The 20,101-nt window shown below is 38.6% G+C and overlaps 1 protein-coding gene across 3 annotated transcripts in view; it reads left to right on the top strand.

Annotated features, from left to right (window-relative positions):
* The window catches only part of ptprk (protein tyrosine phosphatase receptor type K), a 542,188-nt gene that overhangs the window by 407,981 nt on the left and 114,106 nt on the right, over positions 1-20,101 (top strand). For all 3 annotated transcript variants that reach the window (XM_048597194.1, XM_048597193.1, XM_048597191.1), the window contains exons 12-13: positions 7,644-7,917; positions 12,869-12,905. In XM_048597194.1, the coding sequence (XP_048453151.1) occupies positions 7,644-7,917; positions 12,869-12,905 (311 nt within the window). The remainder of the gene's footprint in view (positions 1-7,643; positions 7,918-12,868; positions 12,906-20,101) is intronic.

Below are 20,101 nucleotides of genomic sequence, written 5' to 3'. Positions count from 1 at the left end.
CAGGCAGCTTCAGAGGAGCAGGAAGTTTGATGTTTCGGGTTGGGACCCTTCTTCAGATTTCTGGTCCAACCCGAAACGTCAACTTTCCTGCTCCTCTGATGCTGCCTGACCTGCTGTGTTCCTCCAGCTCCACACTGTGTTATTTGCAAATGATTATATGGTTTCAAAATTTCCTGCTTATGCAATGTCTTCCATACTGTGTTCCAATGTGAATACCTGCTCATCTTCGGAATCCAGTTTTCTGAACATCTCACTCTTACTTTGTTGCACCATAAGTGGTTTAGTCTTCTATTAGCTCAATGTTTTATTCTGCAGTGCAGCCCTAAACTCCTGTAGCTCACCATAATAGTCTGTTCAAAATCCCTTTTTATGAGCACGTACAGACCATTTCTCCTATTAGAGTTTGGTATTCAATCCTGCTTGAAGAGGATACTTAATAATGTCGAAGGCACTGTATAAATGCAAGATGTTTAATCTCCTTTTGATATTTATCTGGATGCCCATAGCTGAGGGATTGGCCAGTTTCCGCTGTTAAGTGACACTCGTTGACTGACTGCAGGACCTATCTAAACATTGCTGCTTCACTCAGTATCATATTTGATATGGCTTACTTTGTACAAGATCATCATTTCTTGCAAAACCTAGGGCAGTGGGAACGGAAAGTCACTAGTGCTAGATCTTCAGAAGATAAGACTGTGCTATCTGTATTGCAGAGAATTTGGGTGTTATTTTTGATGGTAGGTTGTCAAAAACTATAAATTCTGGATATCCTGGACAAACTACTAATCAGCTTGCCCTCATCAATGCAGGAAGATGTTCAGCTTCAAAATATGGATGCAGCGTGTGTCAAAGCTTTATGTGAAGCATTCTGTCTAACTCCCGCAGCACTTAAGTTATTGATGCTCAGACATTTGGTTGAGATTGTCATGACCTTGCTGAGAAGTTACAGCCTGCAAGCGAACCCTCGAGTTTCACAGCTGTTTTCAAGTCACCCTTCATAGAACCTGAAGTGTTTTCAACAGAGAAAAAGGCAGGCCAGGGAACTGACACAGAATGCATTAAGGATAGTTATGCCAGTAAACAGTGCAATGTACCACAGATACAGTGGGATAATGGTAACCCCTCTAACTAGTAATCCAGGACCCTTAACTTATGCTGTGTTCAAATTTCACCGTCATAGCTGTTGGAATTTAAATTCAGTTCATAAATAGATCTAGACTTGAAAGGTAATCTCAGTTATCATTACAAAACCCTACCTAGATCATTCATGTCCTTTTAGGGAAAGAAATCGACTATTTTTGTCTGGTCTACGCATGATTTGAGATCCATTGCAAGGTGGTTGACTGCCCCGTGAAGTGGTCTAGCAAGCCACTCAGTTCAAAGGCAATCCGGGATGAGTAACAAGTGCTTGCCAGTGATGTCCACATCAATGAAGCACTGAAGAAAATATGTCTGGGGTCCCAGCTATAAAACTGTAACCTCTTCCTGTTCAAAAAGACGCTACGAAAATGATGGGGAAGTTGCAAAGCATTGTGGCCAGTCTGCCTGCTGGGGAAGGCTGCCACAGAGGCAAAGCCCAGTAAATTCTTGTCATAACTCATTCTGACCGTGGGAAAGAGCTATCCAGAAAACCTCAGAGTGCATTAGACTGCTACAGCATCATACTGCAAACTTTCAGATGTCGCTGATACCACATACTGCATTCTGGAAGAAACGCATTACATTAACTAGTAAGGGCAAAGTGGTGTGAACAGCCACGGCCAGTGCTGTCCTTGCACAACCATGAGGTTCAGGCCGTGGCTGCCATCTTCATGGTAATCTCATTTCTGAAGCATCTGAGGCATTGATTTTCTGTGAATTTCAGCCTCGTGGGAGGGGGTCACTGTAGCTATGGTTTCTTGCTGTGCTCCTCCCACTTCTGCAAGCTGCTTCTGTCTTCTCCTCCTGATTTTGTTGCTGTGCTTTCTTCTCCAGCTCGAAAGGAGGCCTAACCAAGTTCGTGGGGAGGTAGTAAAACTGTTTAGCAGACTGCAAAGGCAGTGAAACACAGTAAAAACATACTCTCAATCAGAAGTTTTTTCAGATAGAAAAAGGTCAAAAAAAAAATGCTGCACTCAAGCACTGACCTCAAATGACGAGGCTATTAAGCTGTATGTAATCAATGAGCCTTTTAAATAATGCTGCTGTAGGGTTTTCCTTGTCGGTGTGAACCATGAATTGCTGGACAAGTTAGTTACATGGCTGATTGGGTACTGAGGAATCCAAGTGTGGCAAAACTTTACATCAATATTTTAATCATCAAGCTTCCAATGAATACCTGCAGAATCACCAACTCCTAAATGATGGATGGCACACATCTAAGATGTACCAAGCTTACCCACCTGGCGCTGCCCCCTCTCTACACCACCACATTTTTTTTTATTGTCCATAATAAATGCACATTTTATGCTTGGAAAAAGGAGTGCATCCCATCAAATTTCCTGGTCGTTTTGAGGAAGCATTGTCAGTTAATTTTATACAATGTTATTTGTATTCTTGAGCCAGCCTGAGGTCACTGTGCATTCTGGCAATGAAGAAAATAGAGTTGGAGAGCCACTGACTGTGTAAGAAGAAAAATTGCACGGTATGCAGTGAACCCTTTAAAACTGACTGTCTAAGGTGATTCTCTGCACAGTAGCAAAAGTAAATTGGAACCAGGATTGCTTCTTAGTAGGTGGCTCGAGGGCAGAATTGATCTTGAAGCCATTGGCTGCCTATCTATCATCTTGTTCACAGGCAATGATTGTTCCAGAGAGACTGGAAATGAAGGGAGAAAATGATATGAAGTGCAACGAGTATGATACCTACTTACACAACAATCAAAAAATAATGATGAGCCAGAATTATAAATATTTTGTTTGCTAGATTCTGCTTCAAACATTAAGTTCTACTCAGAACTGATAGGAGTTTATTCTGCTTTAACATCGTATAACTGAAAGCCCTCTAGAAACTTTCTAGATTCAAATCAGTTCAGACATCTTTGGAAGTTCCAGTTAGGTGGTGGGAACTATGTTGGATCAAATAGCATAACTGGGTGTCTTTAAAATTGACTGAATTGTTGAAAATAAATAGATCAAATGAAAAGCTAAATTTAAGCTATGTGCCATTCATACTCACCAAGATCAATAAATTCTTCAAGTAATGCAAGAGATGTCATAGCTATTGAGGTAAAGCTCATGTTATGAGGATCTTTCCAGATTAAGTGAAATTTAAATTATTTTCTGATTTGAACTCAGTTTTTTATTTGATGTCAAGAATAATTTTTACTTGAACATCAGCACAATACTGAACGAACCATTTTTTAATGTTTGAAAAAAGCTTTGCTACTGGTTACAGTCTTGAATTGAAATGAAAAAGAATGAAGAAGTTGTAGAGGCACTCACTGAGTTAACAAGAGGTGGGATACATATGAGCGTAGACAGATCAGTTGGTCTGTGTCACTGATTTAGAAGTAACTAAGAGGTCCTATGTGAGTACGAACAACAGAAATGTTAGCGGCCATCTAAACCTGGGAAAATTAGGTGATTAAGCTGATGGAAAAAAGCACTAGAATTTTTAAATTTGAATTAAAAAGCCTATAGGAAATGAGGCATTGCAAATAGGCATTAGTTTAATTAATTACATGGACCAAGGAAATGGACCACTGAGCAGGAGAAATGGCAGAGCTAAGAGGCAAGCAGACTTAACATTAGAGTTAACTTAGAGTTAAAAGAAATACTTTGGCATTATGTACCCATGTGAGTCATTAATGAAAGGCGAAAAAAAAGGAAGATCATAATCTCACAAGGCTCTGAATATTTTCCAGATTACATATTGGCAGGCATAAGTGCCATCAGTTGATGTTTCATGCACACTCAACATTATGGACAGCTGGTCAATGTTATCAGAATTTACAGACAATCATGGGGGTGGTCCCCTCTCCTCTTAGTGCCACAGCAGTTGGAATTCTGCTGCTAACAGACTGGTGAAGCTCCTCTTTGCTCAGTCTGCTCCCATTCTGATGGCAATGATTCCAATCTCTAGACTGTAGGCACTAATACTGACCAGAGTAGTAAGGAGGGCAAAAGGGATGTTCTGAGCATCATGGTTGACAATAACATGAAAGAAATAAACTTCCCAAGTGAATCTAAAGGAAAAACTTGATGGGAAAAACTTGATGGACTCTCACTTTTTAAATCTTTTCTTTTAATGCTCAAATCAAAAATCAGTGTTAACAAGGTATTAACAGGCAAATTGTATTTTGTAGAAACAATAAGTTATACCTTGTACATCCATTGTTCAGCAACAATAGATCTTGCAAATTTCTCAGGAAGTTCACTCAGCATGTCACTGCCTTTGAGATCCCAAATTCTGTCTTCCTGATGATGAATTCTAATTCCTCCTATTCCAGGAATTCAGCTAGATCCTCGGCTGATAGCAGTGCACAACCAGCCTGAATTCCTCACCACCATCTTCAACATGGCACACGTGTGCTGAACTCTGCTTACAATGGTGTGGTTCTGCCAATTTTATGTTCAAGTTGCAGAGGAAGCAGGATTAACTATATTTCCTATTCCCATCTCCTGGATCTAGCCTCCATCTTCAGCCTGCGTAGTCTGCACCACTTAGTCAAGGAAGCTTGGAGGTTTCTGTGACTTCTTACTGGTTTCAACCAGTTGCAATTTCCTGAGATATTTACACTTCTGTTTCGATTCTAGTTAGAGGCTGGGTCAAAAAAAACCAATATGTTCTGAAAGCACAGTTAGTGCAACAGTGTGCAAATGTATAGATTATGCCACACAAGTTGAAATAACTTATTGGTAATGAAGGGGAAAATAATTGGTGATGAATTGGAGTTGGAAGGGTTAAATAATGGAGCAAGACAGGGAAGATAGGAAGACAATGGAAATTCAAGGGAGCTGGAACTCCATGGCAGTGAAGTGAAGCGAAGCAGAAATTTCACAGAAAGATGCCTCTACAAATTGAGGAAGGCTAAGTACATAAGCTGAAATTAAAAGGTTGGAAAGTTATTCAGCATGACCAGAGGAGAAAAAAAATTGGATGTTGAAGTTGGCTGGAGAATGAAAAATGTCTTTGATCTGAGCTGGAGGAGATGGACTTCCTGTAGAATTAATGCAGAGAAGAATGGCGGGCCACATTAAGGTAGAGGGAGAGCAGCACCAGTATTACCTCTATGGACTGCACAGGTTGAAGAAAGCAAAAGTGTAGCTGGGAAGGGTCACGAGCTGAATGGGCTATAGTTTAGAGAACTCTTACTGTGAAGTATTCCAGAGTTTGGAAGTGAGAGAAAAATTATCGACTGTGGTCTGGACAGTGAATTGAAAATCTCACAATTAATTGGAAATATACAATGGGTAAAATGAACTGATATTTGCAATTGCTATATAAAGTAAATGAACAAAAATCTTGGTTGGTTCCTCTTAGAAACATGCCACCAAATTTTGAATTTCATTTTCAGTTTTCCCTACACTTGTACAATACAAGTAAGAAAAGTTAAACAAAGCATTAAAACTCATGAAAACTAAATGATTATAGACCAATTGTGTGTTTTTTGAAACCCTTTGCCATTGTATGTATACAAGTACATATGTAAGCACATGAAGAGATGTATATGTATATATATTTATATTTCTGTAATTAAAATTTGTGAACAGTAATTTGCATATCAAATGTGGTAAGTAGCACCTAAGTGAAAAGATTGAAACGTTCTTGAAACCTCACTGTCCAATTATAATAAGATTAAAACCTGCTTTGTTATGCATTTAAGGCATAATAATTTGGCACTCAAGAGGACTCTATTAACTGATTAGTTAAATTTCAAAATGTATCGATGATATCGAATCAATCTAAGAGCATTCATATTGTTCCAATGATTAAACTCCCTGCATAAACAGCCATCATCAGATGTTCATGGGAACTTGCTATCCACCAATTGGTTTCTGTGTTGCCGACATTACAATTACTCTCCAGAAGTACTTTGGATATAAAGTACTTTGGATATAAATTACTTTTGGATGACTGTGGTCATGGAAATTGCTGCATAAATGTTGTTACTTTCTTTGTAATATGTCTCCAACCCATACAAATGACAGTGCTACAGTCTGTGCTAAGTTTGCTAAGCCCACTGATGCACAGTCACTAAATCGAGATCTGTGCTCCTGACCTGTAGAGAGGAGGGGAAATCATCTTTCCCTCCCCACCCTTATCTGCTTTCCGGAGGGACCACTCTCTCCGTGACTCCCTTGTCCGCTCGACGCTCCCCTCCAGCCCCACCACACCTGGCACTTTTCCCTGCAACCGCAGGAAGTGCTACACCTGCCCCCATACCTCCTCCCTCACCCCCATCCCAGGCCCCAAGAAGACTTTCCACATCAAGCTGATGTTCACGTCTGCCAATGTGGTAAACTGCATCCGCTGTACCCGTTGTGGCCTCCTCTACATCGGGGAAACCAAGCGGAGGCTCGGGGACCGCTTTGCAGAACACCTACGCTCGGTTCGCAATAAACAACTGCACCTCCCAGTCGCGAACCATTTCAACTCCCCCTCCCATTCCTCAGACGACATGTCCATCCTGGGCCTCCTGCAGTGCCACAACGATGCCACCCGAAGGTTGCAGGAACAGCAACTCATATTCCGCTTGGGAACCCTGCAACCCAATGGTATCAATGTTGATTTCACAAGCTTCAAAATCTCCCCTCCCCCTACCGCATCCCAAAACCAGTCCAACTCGTCCCCGCCTCCCTAACCTGTTCTTCCTCCCACCTATCCCCTCCTCCCACCTCAAGCCGCACCCCCATCTCCTACCTACTAACCTCATCCCGCCCCCTTGACCTGTCCGTCCTTCCTGGACTGACCTATCCCCTCCCTAACTCCCCACCTACACTCACCTTTACTGGCTCCATCCCTGCCTCTTCGACCTATGTTTCCTCTCCATCTATCCTCTCCTCTATCCATCTTCTATCCGCCTCCCCCTCTCTCCCTATTTATTTCAGAACCCCTTCCCCTCCCCCATTTCTGATGAAGAGTCTAGGCCCGAAACGTCAGCCTTTCTGCTCCTATGATGCTGCTTGGCCTGCTGTGTTCATCCAGCTCTGCACCTTGTTGTCTTGGTTTGGAGGGTATGTCTAGGTTGATACAGGAATAAATCATGGGTCCTTATCTAGTTAAGTTTTTAGTGATACCTGGTGAAAGCAGTTGAATTTGGAAAAGGGTGGAATTGGACTTAACTATCTTCCTTCCCTGTGTTGAATTATTTAAATCCCATACTTGTTGGTCCTGTATCTGAACCCCTGCAAGAGTTGGAACCTTTGAGTGGGGATCCAATGAGCCTTCTGTGCTTATCACCGTTGAATATTTTTTACCTTTTTGGTTTTGAATTAATTGCTGAAATTCCTTTTGAAAATGTGAAGATACCTCTCATGGATTTTCTTTCTAAATAAACTCGATGTTCTACTTTTGTCTCAACCAAACGATGACTTACCTCCAGAAAACTGTAGTTTTGAACTGTTGCTGCAAACTGAAAGATATTTATAGGCTGTAAAACAAACAAAAATGGAGAAGCTGTACACATTGGTAAATTAACTGTCATGTTTGTTCTCTCAAAGTGCCTACCAAGTTGTTGTGGAAGAAGTGAATTCGCACAGATCAAAGAGGGAGGCCAGCACAGCAGAGTGCTTCCATATTCCTGTCACCTACCAGTCTGCTGCAGCTCGAGGGTCACCATATTATTACGCTGCAGAACTTCCTCCAAGTGGAGTTTCTGAACAAACTCCTTTTACAGTGGGTGACAATAAAACCTACAATGGATTCTGGAATCCTCCTTTAACCCCCAGGAAAGGATATCACATACACTTCCAAGCTGTCAGCAGTGTTGAACAGGTAAGTGGTATGCATTATTGACCAAACAGTTTTGTCTTATCTGATGTTTTGCTGTAATTTCTGGGTTAATTTTGTCTCCGCATGATATCATACAATTTTATGGCAAACATCTAAATGATGCTAAGTCTGAAAATCATTGGACACATTCTGAGTGCACTCAGATCCTGTGCAGACCAGCTGGCGGATGTATTTACAGATGTCTTTAACCTCTCCTTACTATGATCTGAAGTCCCCACCTGCTGCAAGAAGTCCACCATCATCCCAGTGTAAAATCAAAATCAGGCAGTGTGCCTCAATGACTATTGCCCAGTGGTTCTGACCTCCATAATTATGAAGTGCTTCAAAAAGCTCACATCAACTCCAGCCTACCAAATTACTTTGATCTTTTGCAATTCATCTACTGACGCACATGTCCACAGCATATGCCATCTCCCTGGCCCTATACTCATCCATGCAACATTTGGATAACAGGATACCTACATTAGGCTTTTACTTATTGACTACAGTTTCATCTTCAACGCCACAATTCCAAACAAACTCATCTCTAAACTCCAAGACCTGAGACTCAACTGCCTGCTCTGTAACTGGATCCTCGACTTCCAGACCCATAGACTGCAATCAGTAAGAATAGGCGACAACATCTTCTCCTCCATAATCCTCAACACCGATTCCTCACAAGGCTCTGTACTCAGCCCCTACTATACCCCACAGTCCTCGTGACTGTGTAGCCAAATTCCACCCCAACTCTATTTACAACTTCGTAGGTTGGATCTCAAATAACAACAAGATGGAATAAAGGAAAGAGATTGAGTGCTTAGCAGCATTGTGTAAAGACCACAATCTCTCCCTCAATGTCAGCAAAATGAAGGAGCTGGTCATTGACTTCAGGAAGCAGAGTGCAGACAGCTGTGTCCCCTCCATCAATGGTGCCGAGGTGGAGATGGTCACAAACATCAAGTTCCTGAGAGTGATGATCACCAACAATCTATCCTGGTTCATCCACATTGACACAACAGTCCAGTAAGAATGACAACATCTCTACTTCCTCAGGAGGCTAAGGAAATTTGGCATGTCCACAAGGACTCTTACCAATTTTTATAGATGCAACATAGAAAGCAATCTATCTGGATGGATCACAGCATGGTTTGGCAATTGCTCTTCCCATGATCGCAAGAAACTACAGAGTCGTGAACATAGCCCCATCCATGATGCAAACTAGCCTTCCATCCATTGACTCCATCTATACTTCCTGCAGCTTTGGGAAAACAACCAACATAATCCACCAGCAAAACCCCCGGCAACTCCTATGCTAGTTATACTCTCTTCCACCTTTATCCATCAGGTGGAAGATATAAAATTTTATACACACATACAAGTAGATTCAAGAACAGTTTCTTCCCAGCTGTATCAGACTTTTGAACAGAACTCTCAAATGTTAATATTGATCTCTCTCTCCGTACCTTTTCTGCGGCTGTAACAGTATGTTATGCACTCTGTTCTGCCACCGTGCACTTTGTATGGTACAATCTGCCTGTATAGCATGCAAAACAAAACTTTTCACTGTATCATGGTACATGTAACAACAATCAATCAATCAATATTCCAATACATAAATGCTAAAGTATTTAGGCTATCCATCCTTAACTTGGTAATGTAGAAGCAATAAAATTGTGATTACTTACAGGTTAGGTCATCTTTACATAATGTTAAACACAAATACATATATATTCTGTTTTGGAAATAATGAGTTACAATGAATGTTTATAAAATCAATTTTTAATTGGTTCATAGACCAGACACATTTTGGATTCGATCTAATAGTGTTGGGTCAATTTATTAAATGGCAAAAGTTATACTTAAAGGCCATTGTATCATAATTCAGAGTTTTTTGCATTCCACTGACTTTAGTGGCACAAACAACCAATGACTTCTTTTCTCTCCCTATGTTGTCTTGAAATCTGTACGATGAACCTGTTTTATCTGTATTTTTTATCCTCTGTGTCCTGATGTTGCTGTCCTATTTTGATCTTGTTATTTCATCTGTCAATATTAAACTCATCAGTCATTTACACACCTGTGGTCACAACCAGGAGAGGATATCCTTAACACACAAACAGTTCCTCATTAGCGTTTTAGTGTATATAACCACTTACCAGACTTTAATGACTCCTACATTTATTTAATTATAGACCCAAAGTTCATTGATCGATACATTTCAAAGCATATCCTTATTCACGACAGATATTGTCGCTCAGACACCTGTCCTCTACTTCCTTTTTTTCTATTCATGTTATCAGCTCGTTCCATTAATCCCTGTTACAGTGTCAGTGTGATTTAACTCAAGTCACGCATGCAATATTTCCTCATCCGTTTGGAGTTAACCTTTTATCATCTATAAGCCCATACAAAATGCACACAAAAATTCATCCCATGTACCATGTGAAAAAAAGTTCACATTTCCTACAGTTCTCATTACCCAAAGAGTTTTGAACAGCGGAATGAAATGGGATTTTTTCTTGAACATAAAACATTGTGTAAAAATATTTAAGAAATGACTCAGTGCTTACAGCTTTCAATGTTTTGATGCAGAAAAGAACATTTTGTAACAGACATAGGTGGATTGAGATCAACTGATAGATTTAGGGCACTCCTACCTTGCTGTTTCACTCGTGGTGTAAGGTGAATTTCAATTTTACTTGATAAAAGATTTTCCTACTTTCTTGCTTTGTCTATCATTCTTATAAACAAGTTGCAAGCTACTTGTTAATAAAAAGGCAAGAGCCAAAGTAGCTAGTGGTTCAGCTGTGAATGGGTAAACCAGCTCCGTGGTAAACAGAAAGCACTCAATATGACAGTAATTTATTTTATTCAACACAGGGGTTAAGCATTGTCACCAGAAATTTGTTTGGAAGTGCTCCTGTTCTGTCACTGCAATTTTATTGGATATTAACAACGGTTGGGTAAATTGGGTTTCTGCCAGCATTACAGTGGCCTTTTGGCAGGCCCAAGGAAGTACAACTGGCTAAAATTGATGCTTTGCTGTGATAGTGAAAAATTTTGTGTAGGTTTCAATGAAATACTCCATCTTCATCTCTGAAACACTGAGGTGTAATTAAGTATTTAATTCCTAACCTCAAAACTCTCCCTCGCTTCCGGGCCACCAGGATAAAGCCAGGCATCGGCCTATTTTGTGCAGTAGCCTGTATGATGTATTAACATCTTTTTGTGCTGACAGAATGTCTGAATGTTAAAGGTTTAGTGGAGCATTTTGAAATGTTCATGACGTTGGATTTTTGTTTGCACATTAAGCACAATGATTGTTCCTCAACGGCATGCTGAATCATCTGTTTTCATTTGTTTCCGTGATATGGGTGCCTCCTGACATAACTTACCAGTGGCATTGGCTTCATAAATCGTCATGTCTGCATTGAAGTGAATGCTATCCTAAGAGGAGCAGACCTGGATTAAGCTAACTCTGGTTGGATATTTAGCAAGATTGTGGCCAACCCATTATGTTGGTTATAATTGGTCTTTGATGGAACATTGGTGTGAGTTCCATCCTAGTTAAACTTGTACTGTTGAATAGTCTCTGCGTTAGTTGCGTGTAGTTCCCTCAAATAGCTTCCTCTGTCTTGCACACTAATTTATGACAAATCAGCTATGGCTCATACAAAAGGTTTTACTGAGTTCTCAGCAAATACTGGGCCTTTTTTTTTGGTAATTCTTCTTCTTCTTCAAGTTTAAAAAACTGAACGAACTGTGAATGCTGTAAATCAGAAAAAAAAACAGAAGTTGCTGGAAAAGCTCAACAGGTCTGGCAGCATCTGTGAAAAGAAATCAAAGTTAATGTTTTGGGTCCAGTGACCCTTTCTAAGTTGTTTGGAAAAAATTGAGAAAACCAATAAAGGAAATGCCAGAGAAAAGCAGTCTTCACGGTAAATGCTTTCTATTCACCTTTCAATTCCTTTCCATCAAGTTTACAGAGAGAGGTGATTGGACTTCACTTTGAAAGATAATGATGAACAGCTGACCCTCTTCCCAAAAGCAAAAGCTGGAACAAGAGATCTAATATGACAATGAAGAAATATGAATGTCTGACTAATAAGGTTGGATATTTCCAAAAAGTACCCCCGAACAAGTTGTGCTTTCATTGACAGTGCACGAAAGAAAGTGTGCAGGGGAGATAGACACTAGCACTGATCTTAGAGAATTCTCTTCACGTTTCCCATATTTATGCAAAACAATTTGCTGTATTGTGCTTATTGTGCAAGGAAATCCACATTATTACATAGGACTGAAACAGCAAATAATAGTAATTATGGCTTGAAAATCTTCTGTACTTACCTGCTGCAATATTGTTCATTCAGGTAAAATTATGAAGTAGTACTGAGAAGCAATGTTCTTCTGCCTTACATTTTCTAATTCTTCCATGGGTGTGACCTCTGTGGTCAAGGCAGGCATTTGTTGCCCGTCTTTGATTGTCCTTGAGGTAGTGGAGGTTTGTAGCGGCATCATCATTTCAGCAGATGTAAACTATGCGATTGGTTTGCTCCATGGCTTTCCATCTCTTTCGTTTTGCCTATCACTCATTCTTGCTTCTCAGCCATTCACCTCGGTACAGGTAATCGTAATTACAGTTTACTCTAAAGGCCTCCAAGGATTATTCAAGTTTTCATTATCGTATTAGGGTGGTCCTGTTTAATTGATTCTAAGCCGTTAAGTTTAAAACAGAAAAGGTTTCATCTTCTGCCACTGGTGTACCATCTATATCCAAACAGATATGTACCTGAAATTTTATATATTTAGACTGACCTGGAAAAATTGGGTTTTACATTTTTTTTTGCCAAGCAACAGTAAATCCTAGTGTTGTGAGCTCTTTTATTTCTTATGTTTTCCTGGAATTTTCTTCCCTTAAATAATGACTAAAGAAATGTTTTATTTGCATTTACAGGAGACAAAGATACAGTGTGTGAGGATTGCAACAAAAGGTAGGAGCAAAAGATTTGTAAAAGGAATTTTTTTAAAAAACTCCCCACCCTCCTTCAAATTGATAGATTTATAAGAGTGTATTTGTCTACTTACTGGTACTACTAGCACTTTCAGAAAATTATTGCAACTCATTTATACATGTCTTTTAATGGGAGTGTGCTTTGTTTCTGTATAAACCAAGCAGAGAGAGATTGTGTATTGGCAGCCTGGATTTGAGCAGACATTAAGAGCCGATTACTTTCTGTTATTTGCAATATAGACCAGTTTTTGTCACTGAACAGCTGGAGTATTAATGTTGAAAAGCAGATTGAAGGTTTTATTGTAAAAGCTTCCATTCATGTTTGACATTTATCTAGTGTACGCAATAAATGATTAGATTTTGTTGGAGTCACTAATGACTAAAACTTGCATTTAGTATGTATGTGGTAGTTATCCAGGGAAAGGTTTTTAAATCTCAATGAGATTTAACTTTACATTTGCTGCTGCTTTCATGTACTTATTTATCAAAAGCTTTTAAAATTGCTTCCTGATGTAAGCTGGTTTTAATGTATATATTTGAACATGCCAAGACACAATTAGGAAAATTTGCAATCTCAGCAACTTTATTCAGTGCATCAGATGGAAACAAACAAAATAAATAACATTGTCTATGATTTGGGTCTGGTCTCTCAAAGTCTTGATTTCCATATTTTTTAGTTTTGACCTTGAGGACAACTTGTCCCTTTGCATAACTTTACTGTTTATTCTTCAATGCAAACCTTATAAAGTACTAAAGAAGATTGTACACACCAACATAAATGCATCAGTGCCTATCACTCACCCTGGCAATCTGGGAGCATTTGTTCTCCAAACTTCAGGTATTGCAATTACTGGAAAAGTAATTAAAAATATCCATTATTTTTTGACTTTAACATTAACAGGGTCATTGCATCACTTAAAAAAAGGGTTAAATGTTAAGATGAAATTTTCCTTAAATTATTGTCTTGATATATTTTTCTACAGTTGTGGTCCATAATGGCTTTATTGTGCGCAGACTGTTCTTGCAGGAATTGTGTTTACCCAATGAGTATTCATTATGTCATCAATATCTCTCTTAAACAGAGTTTGTGAAAGTTTTAAGTTAGAATTTGTTGTTAAATATCAGGGGATCGCAAGCATTTTTAAACTTGGCTTTTCCCCTCCTTCCTCTATTAAAAAACAAAATGGTGATGCATCCCCAGATGTTGCTTGGTTAGTTATTAATTGCTGAAATATTTTCAGTCAAAAAGGTAATCATTATTGAAAGAAATTGGACAACAGATCAGCTATATTACAATTTAAGGCAAAAAGGTGAAAATCTAACTGGACTTCTTGCGGTGTCCCAAAATGTGTGATGACATTGGAAGGAAAACATGTTATTCTCTGAAATTCAAAAAAAACCAAAACATTCTTACTTGATAGGTGAAGATCAGCAGTAATGATCCCATAGCCGAATGAATCAATGAACAATAAAGGTTACTTACTGTTGAGATACTGTGCAATTGGGAAATAGTTGCCAAAATCTATTTGAAATTGTGTTGTTTATGCTCCACTTCAGGCTTACACTAAAATTAATTGGTATAATCATGAACTAATGTCTGCATTTTGCTGTCAACCTCCAATAATCAACATTAACCATTCATTGCATTGAGACTCACCCACAGGCCCACTATTGGCTTTGCAACTTGCAGTAATATAAGAAGCAAATAGTATGTCCCACACTATGGGCAGATGAGTGACCTTGGTGAATAGGGAAAGCACTGTTGTTTTTCCTAAGCTGATTAGATTTTATGAGCTTTACTGTGATATACCGAGCCTGAATAGGGATGTGGAACTTAGAATAGTTATTTGAATGTGAAATGATGTACAGAAAGTGAAATAGAGAGGGAAAGAAAAATGGAATTAACAGCATATAGAAAGGAAAAGTAAAGCAAAGTTCAACTTCTAGAATCTCCAACAATATTTAAAATTCAATGGAATGACTCTCCCCACTATTAGGGGAGACACCCACTTCACATAGAATAAAGAAAACAACTTTTATAAGTAAATTTTTACACCATTTAAGAATTTGCTTATGTTAAAATTGACAAGTCTTAATGTTTCCCAGCATCTTCACTGGGTGACTGGTGGGTCAATCTTCAAATTTTCTTGATTGCATGTGTTTAAATGCCAAGTCTCTCAAGGTGCATTTATAGGAAAGTTTTTAGCGGAGAAGGCAAGTCAAATAGAAACTTTGACAGTTAAAGCATGAAACCTGATTATGTGTAGATGCCAGAACTTGCTGTCTGATTAACTCCAAGAGCCTCACTTTTATTACTACTGCAATATCCAGGTCAAAAACTCTGGAGAGCCAGTGAAATCAGGCAGTGTGACAGAATGCCACTAGTCCCATTCCTTCTTTGCGTTTCAAAGAAAAGTGTTTCTTGATGTATTGACCTGTGGTATTATCATGCAGCTGAAAATGAGTTTGCATAAACAATTAATTTGAACATGTGTCCAGTCCCCTCTTTTTGAGCTACCTGCTTTGAAATAATTGAAAACGGCTTGCTGAACTATTACAGTGAACTCAGCACCAAATTTAAAGCACTAGTTAAATAAAATGTACCTCCTCCTAATGCCTGCTTCTAAGAAAATCCACAGAATTTGAACAGTTTTTCCAAATTAGCACAATTAATGTAATCCAGCATTTTCAAGCAAGAGGTGTATCCAGTTTTGTGTGCAAAACCTCATTCGCACGATTTGAATCTTGAAACTGTAAAATTCTCAGAATGAGTTTTAAGTAGTTCGGAGTCTAACTGACTCTGATTTAAAATTTCTCAATAATTTGCTGTAGCTTGACCGATTTCACCTGGATTGCACCGATGTAACTAACAGAAATGAGCAGAAACCTGACGCCCATATATTGACTTTGAATTGATAGGAGAGTGTGTTATTATACTTCATGCTTCTAGATACACTATGTATAGTGGTCAATGAAGCTTGTTATGAATAAATCCTAATGTAAACTTTAAATTAGAAATGTTGTAAACTGAAGTATTTTTGTGTCTAATTTTTTTCTTTGTGAATGTGCAACATTCAGTCAGCAAACCACAATGTCATTCCCTTGTTCAAAAAAGGGAATAGGGATAACCCTGGAAATTACAGGCCAGTTAGTCTTACGTCCGTGGTGGGCAAATTATTGGAAAGGGCTCTGAGAGATAGGAGTTATGATCACTTGGAAAGGCACGGTTTGATTCGTGATAGTCAGCATGGATTTGTGAGGGGTAGATCATGCCTCACAAACCTTATTGAATTCTTTGAAGAGGTGACCAAACACATGGATGAAGGTGGAGCAGTGGATGTGGTATACATAGATTTAAGTAAGGCATTTGATAAGGTTCCCCATGGTAGGCTCATGCAGAAAGTAAGGAGGCATGGGATAGGGGGAAATGCGGCAGGATGGATTCAGAATTGGCTTACCCTTAGAAGACAAAGGGTGTTAGTGGATGGAAAATATTCAACATGGTGCTCAGTTATGAATGGTGTACCACAAGGTTCTGTTCTGGGTCCTCTTCTATTTGTGATTTTTGTAAATGATTTAGATGAAGGAGTGGAAGGGTGGATTAGTAAGTTCGCAGACGATACAAAGGTGGGTCAAGTTGTGGATAGTGCGGAGGGCTGTTCTAGGCTACAAAAGGACATTGATAGGATGCAGAGCTGGGCTGAGAAGTGGCAGATGGAGTTTAACCTTGAAAAGTGTGAGGTGATTCATTTTGGAAGGACAAACTTGAAAGCAGAATACAGGGTTAATGGAAAGATTATTGGCAGTGTGGAGGAGCAGAGGGATCTTGGCGTTCATGTCCACAGTTCCTTGAAAGCTGCCACCCAGGTGGTTAGAGTTGTTAAGAAGGCGTACAGTGTGTTAGCTTTCATTAATAGAGGGATTGAGTTCAAGAGCCGTGGAGTTATGCTCCAGCTATACAAAAGCCTGGTTCGGCCACATCTGGAGTATTGTGTCCAGTTCTGGTCGCCTCATTACAGGAAAGATGTGGAAGCGTTGGAAAAGGCGCAGAGGAGATTTACCAGGATGTTGCCTGGAATGCGGGAAAGGTCTTGCAAGGAAAGGTTGAGAGAGCTCGGGCTTTTCTCTTTAGAACGACGAAGGATGAGAGGTGACTTGATAAAGGTGTACAAAATGATCAGAGGCATAGATAGAGTGGACAACCAGAGTTTTTTTTTCCTAGGGTGGAGGTAGCTAATACAAGGGTACATAGTTTTAAAGTGAGTGGAGGTAGATATAGGGGAAACGTCAGAGGTACGTTGTTTACTCAGTGTGTTCGGGGCATGGAATGCATTGCCGGAGAGGGTAGTGGAGTCGGCCTCATTAGGGGCATTTAAGCAGCTATTAGATAGGCATATGGATGGTAGTATAAAGTATGGGTGGAGGTTAGATAGAACTTGGGATTAGGGTAAAAGTTTGGCACGACATTGTGGGCCGAAGGGCCTGTACTGTTCTATGTTCTATGTTTAACTAACACTCAATAGTGCATGGATTAATGTTACATTGATTCAAATCCATGAAAGTAAACCTATTTTTTGTTAGAACCATTAAAAGACAAATAAAATTTTTGTAGTACAAGAGTGGTTTGGCCATTTCATTTGTGATTTTTTTTAAGTCCTGTATGTTTGTTGTATTATGTCAGTCTCAATTTCTGTAGGACAGGACTGGATAAGTTACTAAGTAGTGAATTTGAATCTTCATTGGTGACTGGCACTTTGTCAATCACAGTGTTTGGATTTGAAAGTCTTTTTTTAAAAAATGCCTGTTTAGAAATGGTATTGCTGATTTCTGCTTGTTCTCCTCTTAAAATATTGGGGTTAAACTTTGTGGTTTCTCTAAATGCACTAAACTTTGTACTATTAAATCTAAAATCAAATTAAAAATAATGCCTAGTATCAAGTTATTTGGTAATTCTAGACAAGATTAAAGTAAATTTCAAATGCGTAGTCATACATTTATTGCACTAAATGGAATTGCTTGAAATGCTTATGTGTAAAGATGGGAAGTGGAACAATGTTTAAATTATTTTCATGGAGAGTATTAATATCAAAGCTGTGCAATAAGCATTAGTGAATAAATTTTCTTGCCTGTTGAATGTGAAGTATCATTCATTGCCAAATATTTTTTCAGTTTGGCTAAATAGGACTTGAATGTTGCACATGACGAAGCTTGAATCCTGAATGGAGCCAGTTTTCAGAGTCATCAGTCAATCTGCACTCAGAATTTTGTATCCAAATCTGTGGATGGTACCCATTTTTTAAATACAGAAGATGGGAGGATAAGAGGAAATAATAAACCCCTCTCTCTTCCTTCTGTGATTCTGTGTCAATGTGCAATTCCATATTAAAGCCTCTTCTGTGAGGTTCATGACTCAGTATGAAAGTCACTGCTATAGATTAACCTTGATCAATTTAGTTAAGGGATCAGAAAAAGGGAATTTGTTCTCTTATGCATGCTATCTCCCTTTGCCTAGCTGCAGTATTAGTGACTCAGCTTACAGCTCCATACATATTCACTGCCCAAACTCCTGCTAGTAAAGATATTGGCGAAGATCAACCAACAGGTCAGAGGTCAAAAGCTAAACATCCTGTTCCCACCTGAAGTTCCCATATCTCCCCTTTTCATTTAGTGCATTCTTGCTTTCTTTCATCAAGCTGTTTCTACACAATACTATGCATGTATTAATTTATTTTGCCTTGGCTATGTGTAGATCACAGAGTTCATCCTACATTTTCACAGCCAAGTGGACTTGAGCTCTGCATGTGTGTAGTTTTTCACCAAAGATATATATTTTAAAATTTACTTTAAGATATGTTGGACTTGACCTGTGACAATTTTCACTGCTTAGTTTGATATCTATATTTAGTTAGTCCTTTGTTTCAAAAGGTTTCAGTAGTACTGTTACATCCTGCAGACTGAGAACAAAGTAAATTCTACTTCTGCAAAACAAAAATAAACTGAGATAAAAACTTGTGCTTGTTGAATAAATGTAGGACACACATAAGATAAAGATGCATACTGCTCAGAATATCTTAATGAGCAGCTTAAACTTTACAAGTTAAGTTTCCAATCACTGCAATCTAAAGTTTAAACAATCATGCATTGCTAAACCTGTCTAACATTACATCTTCTGTCCTGATAGAAACAGAGTAAATTGAGTTTATCAGGCCACTGCATATTGATTAGAGTTTCTTAAAAAAAAATTGATATGTTTGAACTAATCTGCATTAGATGTTCTCTTCTGCAATAGATACATTTTAATGTATTTATTGACAAATAAAATCGATCATCAAATTGGCTGACTTTCTAGGCAAATTTTTGAATGAGTTTGTTCCAAACTTTGTTTTGCTTTTGGAATATATAACAGCCATATGCGATAGTATACTTCACATTACATGTCTAAACATTTGACAGAGATAAGTGCTTTTAAAATGCAGTGACTATTGTAATCACAGTTATAATTTAGTCTGTTGGAATGAGCAGAACAGCATAACTGCTTTCAAAAATGATAAACCTTTTGATCTACGTGCTTAAACTTTTTCTAATTTGAGCTTCAGATTTGATAATAGGAATCATTTTCCGTTGCATTTTCTAAAGAAGCAACTCGTAAGTATTCCAGAATGTTTTGTGTATAGGACACTGAAATACTTGATGTGGAATGACAATTATTAATATCATCATTATTTTTAACAAATTGACGGTGAAAAGTTAATGAAAATGTACGCAGCACATTTGATTATTTTCCTTCTACCTTCAAATCATTTGCAATTGTCTTGATTACAGATTTCAGGCTGTTGAAATCAATTGATGATAATAATTATGAGAGGGTAGTTTTCTCTCAGAACTTAAATTCATGCAGTAAGTTATTTGTATCAGATACAGATCAGATTGTAGAGGGAGTATCAATGAATATAGTGAAGTGCTATGCTTGTCTGTTTTTGCATTCTATGATTTAAATTTATGATTTCCAAAATGTGTCAATTTATCTTTTCATGGTATCATTACCATGCCTATCTGATGCCAATTTAAATTCAGGCTTGATTCCCCTGCCCTGAGTATGGGACTGTGGTCTGGCTTGATCCCTTACCAAATCTTTCATTAGAAACCAGCTGTGATTCTGAAAGATAGATAAAAAAA

This window comes from Rhincodon typus, chromosome 5, assembly GCF_021869965.1.
Source record: "Rhincodon typus isolate 14 chromosome 5, sRhiTyp1.1, whole genome shotgun sequence".
In the NCBI taxonomy this organism is placed as follows: domain Eukaryota; kingdom Metazoa; phylum Chordata; class Chondrichthyes; order Orectolobiformes; family Rhincodontidae; genus Rhincodon; species Rhincodon typus.
Note: the sequence above shows the minus strand (reverse complement) of the source record. Positions and strands in the feature narration are given on the sequence as shown.